The 9,972-nt window shown below is 37.9% G+C and overlaps 1 protein-coding gene across 1 annotated transcript in view; it reads right to left on the bottom strand.

Moving 5' to 3' along the window:
- Positions 1-9,972, bottom strand: part of LOC141433341 (uncharacterized) — a gene marked incomplete in the record, with an annotated part of 36,574 nt that overhangs the window by 22,265 nt on the left and 4,337 nt on the right. Inside the window, 7 exon segments of the mRNA XM_074095331.1 lie at positions 972-1,066; positions 1,253-1,872; positions 4,062-4,181; positions 4,839-5,003; positions 5,793-5,975; positions 6,672-6,935; positions 7,806-7,910. Coding sequence (XP_073951432.1) covers positions 972-1,066; positions 1,253-1,872; positions 4,062-4,181; positions 4,839-5,003; positions 5,793-5,975; positions 6,672-6,935; positions 7,806-7,910 — 1,552 coding nt within the window.

The raw sequence follows: 9,972 nt of genomic DNA, 5'->3' as shown, positions 1-9,972 counted from the left end.
CAGGCCATACTACGAAGTGCAAAATTCGAACTTCGTAACTTGCCATCCGTCTGACGCTTAAGTTATTTAATACGAGTCAGAGGGACACTACCAATACGATACGAACTTCGATTTTCGAATTTCGTGGTAGTCCCCCAGATGCCGAATGAAGTGACAATTGGAGATGTCATGGTAGCCCTTGGCCGTGTTTACCATAGTTTTCCATACGTTATTTGTTGTCAATATTTTTATGTGCATATCAAAAATATCAATAAATAGTATATACACAAATGATGAGATTAATATAGTATCCAAATATTGATGAACTAAAAGAATTTCCTTGCTCACCCACGACCTTACGATAGCTAACAACTGGTAGCATGGTGTACGGTTGTGTCACTCTGAAGATGAGCTCTGGTTGAGTTCGAAACGCGTCAGTGTAGTGTGGTGGTGGTGATAGATGGGTTTGTGTGATTTGTGTGTGTTCTTACAGTGTGGAGGTGGAGGAACTGCATGAACACGCATATTTTGCATAAGCTTAGCTATCGTAAGGTCGCGGGTGAGCAAGGAAATTATTTTAGTTCATTGATATGGACCTCCGCAAAGTAACGCCTGATTCAATAAATTATCCAAATGTTGTGTAAACCTGAAGAATTACCACCGTTATATGAATTTTTCTTCTACAAAACAGTTTCTAACAATCTGTTGGTAAAATTAATATTTACATTAAATTATTTATTTATGCAGTTGCATTTAATTTTAGCCTTACAATTATGTATAAATAATTTACTTTGTACATTATTTAGAAAAGTTAAAACTTGCCGATGCAAAAGTTTTTCATTTCATTGGCAACAGATGAGTAGTTTTTTTTGGAATCTATATACGGCGCTGAGTATATAGTTGGTGAAATGTTTACATCACACACGCTTCTATCTCTTAGTGGAATATTTAGTCCGGTACTAGTAAATTATGATCACAATTTGATTTCATACCATTTTGTGGTGCTTGTTGTGACTGCATGGGGGGTACCCTCTGCACAGGCCGTTGCTGCTCTTTACTTCTCACTAATGTTTGTCGTCCATTATCCCTGTAGAGAAACACTTGTGTAAAACTTGTATAAACATTCAAATTAAATCTGGAAAGCCTCTCTCTCTTGGGTTTAAGATGTGTGTTACCTCTGTAATATCTATTATGAAAGATATTTAAAAAACTAGATTATGAACGATTAAGATGTCCGTTCGTTTTATTGTGACACATAAACAAGAACTCCTACCTAGGCTGTTGTGGTTGCGGTTGCTGACCCGGCATACGTATCGGCTGATGGATCCGTTTGTATTCCGCTAGAGTAATCCTCTGTCCATTCTTCAGTGTCAACACTTGCCGTTCGTCTTCAAGCGAGTCCGTATCCATCAAAACTTGATTTAAATTCTGTTGTTGGTGTTGTTGATGCTGATCATACGGCACTTGCTGTTGATACGCCAGCTGGGGACTGAAGGCCATCTGCTGATGCTGAGCCACGGATGTTTGCGGTCGTATCGAAGGCGATGCAGAATGAAATTGCTGTTGCACGCTCATAGTGGGCTCGTTGACCGTGTGTTTAGTTAGTATAGCAGCCGTAATGCTTTCTTCTAGGTCGTCCATATCATTGGCGTTGTTCGGTTGTACAACAACTTTTTTAGCCTGTGCTTGAGCTGTTTGTGGGTGCGGGGATGATCTTTGCGGTATCACAGTGAGGGTGTTTTGTTGAGGTAAGGGTGGGTTTGGGTTCGCCGGTTGCACAGCGTTATGGTGCATGATAGACTGGTTGCCTTGCGTCACAATGGTTCCTTGTTGCGTTATGATGCGAGTGGGTGTGCCGAGGGCCTGGTTCTGTTGATTTAATAGGATCTGTTGCTGTAAACACAGAAAAAGAAATGAATAAGCCACCAATCACTCAGAAATAACGGTAATGGGTACATCCAACATATTTGGACTACATCTTGTTCGTGTCTTTCCTAAAATCAACAACCATTTGCTTTTTCAAAATTAATAAAACGAGCAATCCTTTCAATGAAAAATGCGTTAAGACATTATATTTCTTTATTTTTGTTTGTTTCCAACAAAAGAGTCACGGATTGTTGTACTTTCTTACATCAAATGAATAGACTTTAGTGCTGCATGCTGCATTAAGTCGCGGGTCCACTCGGCTGACGAACGAATGGTCGATCCAGCGAGACCAACATTACTTTTTCACTTCTCATGCTCATAAAATGTTACTTTATTCTCTGCATATCGGGACTAAAGCTCTTTTTTATTCTCTAGGGATTAGTTTTTTTTTTAATTTACGTTGGAAACCCCTAAACAGTCAACACGGTGTTTGTGAATGGAGGACTTTTAGGGCGTGGAAGTAACCTCAAAATGACAACTGTAGAAATATAAAAAAAATACGATTTAATTTCGTAAAACACATTTAATGATTACGAATATGAATCTATTTAATTATATTAGGTAAGTATTCATTCATTTTATTATGCATAGTCCAATTAGTTTTAAAATAGTTTTCAATTTTGGCTAAATAATATGCAAGCATTTAAAAACCACGCAAACAAATTTTTTGCTATTTGAATTTTGAACAGATGGCCTGTCCATTAGTCGAGCGTACGTTTAAAAAGGTAATATTGTAACTTTGAACAGAACATTTGTTTTTTTTTCTTGCATTCAAAGTTAAAAGTAGAGTGTTTAACGCGAGACTAAACAACCATAATGCCACTCGAACTATAGCCACCCGAGCCGGGTGGCTAAGCATCTCATGTCATTATGGCTTGTTATAGTCCCTTGTACAATCTACTATTTTATATTACTTTTTATCTACATGCATATCATAACTTCCCTATTATATGTTCAGAAACGACTATCAAATGGCCTTTATTAAGAAACCTGGTATCTGCGGGTGCATCTTAATGTTCACATTAAAGTACAGTGCATCTTAATGTTTACATTAAAGTATCGGTAACACTTTTTTTAACAATGCATATCTGTACGTATTGTAGAAAACTTATGACATGCATGTAGATAATAATTATTATTCAAAGTCAAAGTCAAGTCAAAGTCAAAGTCAAAATCAAAATACAGGCCATATCTGAACATATTATAGAAAACTTATGATATGCATGTAGATAAAGTTATGTATGCGGCTATACATAATTAGGCATTAAAACACTCGTGTGATCTTATTATCACACTCGTACTTTAATGCCTCTCATTATGCACCAGCCACATAAATAACTATTAAGCTCTAGCGGACATGATTTATAAACTAATATTTAAAACGGTTCAACTTACGTTTTTAAGTCTCGAAAACGGTCTGATTAATTATGTTCTTTTTGGAAGATCTTCACGGTGTCCAAGACCGGGATAGTAGCTGGGTTTTCTCAACTGCGTGAAAGCTAATCGCTCCCAGGTTAGCAGTTGGGACATGCATTAGTATGCTGGGTAATAATATTGAGGATACTCCAGCCAGCAGCACTAAATACCTAACCACAAAACAGATAGGCCAAGAATCCAATCTACATACAAAGTGCGCTCGAGCAACGCACACATAGACACTGCTCACTGACACGATATCTTGGAGCAACAAAAAAAAAGTTATTCAATAACTGTTATTGTAACTGTTCAGTGGACGGTTGTTTAAATTCAACATTAAACGGTGAATTGTCGTTTTTTAAGCTACCAGTGGTTAACAATGACATTAAAATTAATATACTTTAGTTATTATTCATTTATATTTCCATTCTTCCCGTTTCATTCTCAACAATAAATCAAACAACATTTTATAATAAGAGTGCAGTGGCGTGGTAGTGACCATTATAGTTTTTATGTGCATAAGCCATAGTTGACAACCCTAGAGCGACCGCCGAGCGTAGATATGAAAACTGAAGTAGGTACATACAAGTGATTGACTTCTGTATCATCTGTTTTGTGACCTAACTCTCCCCGCTGCCAGCGCAGGGCATGTGCCACACTTCCGAAAAGATCGAAACTAGTCGTATCGTTTCCGGACTTACACGAGTTGGACCGTTTTAATTATTAGTTTCATATTTTACCTGTTGCGTGGATAGCTTGAGTTGGTTGAACTGTTGCTGATGTACTTGCTGACTAAGCACCTGTTGCCCAACTAGTTGGCCGACGTGCGGTGGCAGTTGATGCTGCTGGTGTTGTTGCTGCTGAAATTACAATCAAGATATGCAGTAGAGTTTTAGGAATTTGGTACCAGTAAAAATTACCTAATCGGGTGTTATATCGACGCACGTGGGGTCCAAAGAAGGGTTCCGTTCAGGTATAGTACAGGTTTACAATACAAGCAGGAAAGTAAAAGCGAAGGCTTGATTTATTTTATTAAATAAAGAATTTCGTGTGCGCCGGACGGGAGTAAACCCCAGAGGCCCAGTTCTCCTAGCAATAGGAGTCACGCGTACTAAACAACTATACCAGTAAATGCAAAGTAAAAGTAAAAGGCGAAAGCTCGAAGCAAAGTTTTTCGTTTCGCTTAAATGCTCGTTAAAACGCATCCGTCTATTTTGTGACCCTTTACCAGTATTGTAACATTCTCGAGAATACCCATAACAACTGAACACTCAAGTTCATCAGCACCTTTAGATACTATACTGGCGCCACTATCATTTGAGCTCTGGGGCCATAAAACCATAATTCGAACCTTTCGCTCGCGCTTGGGAGGTTATCGGATGTCTCACTTGCACTTTGCAGTGACTTGCGAGCGAGAGATCCATAACCTCTCAAGAGCGAGCGAGAGGTTCGAAACATGGTTTTATGGCTTTTGTCTAGAGCTGATGATAGCGGCGCTAGTAAATATGCAGGTTTACCTGTAACAGCGGGGTACGGGGTCGCGGCGGGCGGTGCTGCGTCTGCGACGCGTGCGGGTTAAGAACGCGCGGAGAGGCGGGGCGCGCGGGGCGCGGCGCCCGAGCGTTGGCCACGCCCGCGCGGACGTTCGCTTGGTTCACCGCCGCATTGCCCTGCGGTGCGTTCTAATTTATTGGTAGTAAAAAATAAATAAAATAAAAAGTTGGAAATAACATTCCAAAAAAAAATACAGAGAAGTAAGGTATAGGTATAGTAATGATACCCTAAATCCCTGCTTGCATTTTATAAACTATTTGTAGTGTATAAATTGAAAATCATAGAAAATATTACTGCAATGTTCTGCCGTCAGAATACAGCATTAGTAAACAGCTTTTTGAATGTCTTACTTATATGTCTTTTAAATGTCCATAGAATTACATAATATCATATTATTTCAATTAAATATCATGTTGATATCATGTTAAGTATAAAATGTAAATATCATGTTGTTGTTGTTGTTTTTAAAAATAAATATGGGTCTGTCTATTGGAGGACCATTTTGTCAGTGTCTAGTAATGGTAAAGGTAAGGTGGATGTACTGTGAAAGTTATAATGGAATCTATTATGTAGTAACTCTTACGTAATTAATGGTGATTTTAGTATAACGACAAATTAGTGGTGATTTTATAACGACAAAAAAGAACCAACTTATAAATACTTCTGATTTAGTATTTATTTTCACAAAATAATACTGCCGCATGACGATACTTTTCGGTACCGTGAACACAGTTTCGTTCCTTTCTACTCAGGATGCAAGCAAGATGCACACTAGCGTCAAATGACGATGCACACGGTAGTTGTCACGAATAAAATGTTTTCTTTCTTTTGAATATTTGCACTTCCACCAATCTACTCGTAAACAACTTTTTATTGCAGCATCGCAATAGGAGGAACAGTATCATTAATTAATATACCTGCTGATGCTGAGGGTTAAGTAGTCTCGCAGGAACCTGCAGCGGGGGCCCCGCCATCGGAGGCCTAATGGCAGGCCGTCGAGGCCTCACCGTCCGGACCGGGGCCCGGACAAGCGTAACCCCTCCCGGGCTGTTGAGCGCCTGATTCAACAGTTTCGGCGGCGCTTGACGGGTTGGCGTACCCTAAGAATACATTTTCATGTTTAATTAGCATATTCAGTTCAGTTCAATTATAGAATAGCATCCAAATTGGGACATTTCTGCTGCAATATAACACAAGACACTAACATTGTCACAGAATTTGTTCGACATTTAGACGTGTGGGTAGTTCAAAAAATTCGCGAGAATTAATGACACTGACACTTGCTTCAGTCTGTTTGCGACCCAAGACTTTGTTGTAGTGTTAACAAACATTTCTTTTATTACACTAAACATATTATGCTAATCTATGTAAATACAGGTTCATCAGTTTCGCCATAAAGAGTTATGTATAATAGAAAAATTGTTCACTCGCGATTAAATTGAGATAAAATAACTCTTGCAGAGTTGATTATGTATGTTTAACACAATTTTTTTTCTTCCATGAGCCAACTGCGATAGCTAAAGCCACTTTCACATTGGGGGTTAGCAGCGCGACAGCGCAACGGCGACGACACGTGCTGCTAGCATCCTAATGTGAAACTGGCCTGAGATAAACCTTTTGTACCGCTATCGTCATCACATCACAGGATGGTTAATAGGTTAAAGAGGTTTGATTCAGCAAAATTACCGCACACGAAAAAAAAATATAAGAGGGAGGGAGTTTTGTACAAAGATAAACAAGTTATCTCCATAATAAATAAATTTTAATAAGGATAATAAAATAAGCAATCTACTCACAGCTTGATTAATATATCCCGCATGCATTACAACTTGCTGATGCTGTATTTGTTGCGCAGGTACATGCTGTTGGTGTTGCTGTTGCTGCAAGTGTTGCAGCTGTTGTTGCTGCAACTGTTGCATGTGGATGTTGTGCTGATGCTGTTGTTGCAAGTGTTGGATGAGCTGTGACGGTGTCCGCGGCAGTTGGGGCTGAGGTTGCTGCTGTTGTTGTTGCTGCTGCTGCTGCTGTTGTTGTTGTTGTTGTTGCTGCTGCTGCTGCTGCTGTGAATAAATAAATATTTATATACCTACTAGGCCTGTTCGCGTGAAACATTAGGCCCTGTTTACATTATTCCAGTTGCATGACACTGTGGTGCTCGATCAATCTCTTTGTTGTTGTCGTGATTAGCTTTGTTGCCCCGCAATGTCATGAAAATGAAAATTAAAAAATATAAATAATAGATACAACAAAAAATAAAATAAAATGGGAATACAAAATACAAAAAAAAATTAAGAATACTTATTTGCTTGTGCCCGAAATGGTCCCGCCGCAGCATAAAATGCGGACTCCTTAGGTCATGTTACCAGAATATTGTGAACTGGGCCTTAAGTCAAACTCTTGAAGTTCTAAGATTTATATTACTACATATTATTACCACTATATATTATTCCCATGAAAATTCCTAAAAATACAGATTGACTATGATTTGCTACACAAGTTTAGAACAGGCAGAGGAGTGGAATAAAGGACTGGGATAAGTCTCCCGAAATACGAATCGAACGACTATCGATTGGAATGAGGCGCAGAAAAGAAAAGGGCACGATAGGAGCAGTTCAGCGGACAGGACTTATACTTCATTTTTTTTAGCATTAGAAAGAAGGTAAGCGATCTTGACGTGTCTTTTTATTGAAAAACACTTTTGAAAAATAAGTCACAGCAAATGTGTAACCATTAGCAAGGACATATGATCATTTACATGCTTTTGGTATCATAAGCAATAGTAACTGTTCTTTTAAAAACATTTTTCAATAAAAAGACTCGTCAAGATTGTTTACCTTATTTCTAATGCTAAAAAAACGAAGTATAGTAGGACCTGGATGGAAGTGTGACCAGGATGCTCAGGCATGCATCATTATGCCCTTATGTCTTACAGGAGGTGCATGTTGCTGCGGCGGCTGAGGTGGCGGCTGCGGCGGCGGCTGCTGGGCCGGATGGATCACAGTCGGCTGAGATAGCACATGTGCCGGAGTCACCAGCTGGGAACACAGTTACACCTTAGATTGCCACCTTCTGTATTGCTAAACGGGCGTAATAAGGAAAATGCGTAATAATGTGGATGACGAATGACATAACACCTGCAGGAAACCCTAGAATATGATAGATATATCGCGATGTTATAACGTCTAAAACACCACCAGCTAATTTATAATTAGTAAAGATAAAAAAAGTGATAAAACTAAACCACTCGAGTTAGAACATTGTCAGATATTTTCAGTAAACTACGTGTAAATTCAACATTAGTAACAAATTTAAGTGCTGATTTGGCTTGTTTATTTGTGTAATAGAAAGTGATAGATTAACACATTCACTGTCCAGTGTATCTATTTGGATACCAAAATATTGTGACCGCATTATCAAGAATCGAATAAATGTCAGTACCAGTATAAAACGTCAGTACCTATGCATTGGTCTAAGTATCCAAATAGATGTAAGTACACAAACCCATAGCCTCAAATTACAAAAGACTATAAAAATAAACAAAAGAATTAATATTGAAATCGAGGAGTAAATTTTACGATATGTATGGAGGACATGAAACATGTTGATACTATTTACTTTCAAAGCATATACGAAATTAATATATGAATGAGAATTTCAAGTATCTAAATAATATTTGAAAGAAATATAGCTAAGCGTGGTACAGGCCACAAATACTATGAGTTACACAGTAACAAGTTACATTTGTATTCATTTCCGTAACTTTGTTTACTAATTACGACAAGTTTTCTCTACACCACGAATACAAATGACGTAAAGCAGCGACATTAATCATTTAGTAAGACCCTGAATTGAAATCTAGATATTGCAATAATTTGAGTAAAAATAATAATCAAACTTATTAAATGGAGAAGATACTATAATACATGGACAAACTGTTTTACACATGCAGGACATTCACATTGAAGATTGGCTGTTGCCCGCGGCCGCGAATTCGTCTGCGAAGTATTCGTTTACACTATCCCACGGGAGCCATGTAATTTTCCGAGACAAAACCATCCTTTCTCAGAACTTAAACTATCTCCATACCTAATTGCATCTAAATTGGTTGAGCGGTTTAAGCGTGAAGATGTAATAGACATGGGTTACTTTTGCATTTATAATATTAGTAAGAAATAAATATATATATACAGGGTGGAAAGTTGAGATGAGGCAACAAGGGCAGATACTAGATCGCTTGCTGTTACGCGAAAATGCTCTTAGGAGACCTTTACTAACTTTTACCTGTATGGAAAAAGTTTTCTTTGATTTGTGGATGTTCTAGTACTCTAACCTTAGTTTGTCTCAAAGAGTGTTTTAATCCTTTATAGAAATGGGACCGATTGGCATTAAAATAAAAAGTCAAATCTGTAGATTTTTTCGCTGACAGTACATTTTATCAAAAATCTGTGAATGTCGATTGTCATCACTCAAAAAGTTAGTAAAGGTCTACTAAGAGCATTTTCGCGTAGCAGCAAGGGATCTAGTAGCTGCCCTTGCTGCACCATCTCAACTTTCCATCCTGTATATACTTCACTCACAGGGAAACTAAAGACAGAATGAGCGTTAACTTTGTTTATGAACATGTGACAAGGTGCAAAATAGATTAATGAAGAGTATCGGCGACTGTAAAAAAAATTGGTACCATCAGCCAAATATCTATCAATTTTTATACAAGTTCCTTTCAAAAAAATATGTTGCTAAAGTCGAACTTTCAAATTGACAGACACGTCTATTGGCATTATTGGTTTATGACATGCAAACGATTATCAACTTTAGGGTGGTAGACTACATAATTTGGCTGATGGTACATGAGAGAACAGTAGTGCAATAGTGTAAGCATATCATAGGTGAACATTTTATGCATATGTAGTGGTGATCTAATTATACACCATTGCTCATGAAAAAATTACCACTACATATTCATATCTTATTTTCTCTTATATCACATAATTTACTTAAAAAAAATACTCATCATCCGATCCTAATTAACGACACAAGGCACCATGAACAAGCAAAGCACTTTCTTACATCAGAGAAGAAATGCAATAAATGCACTAC

Source organism: Choristoneura fumiferana, chromosome 12 (genome assembly GCF_025370935.1).
Source record: "Choristoneura fumiferana chromosome 12, NRCan_CFum_1, whole genome shotgun sequence".
Lineage (NCBI taxonomy): Eukaryota > Metazoa > Arthropoda > Insecta > Lepidoptera > Tortricidae > Choristoneura > Choristoneura fumiferana.
This window is presented reverse-complemented; position numbering and strand designations above follow the sequence as displayed.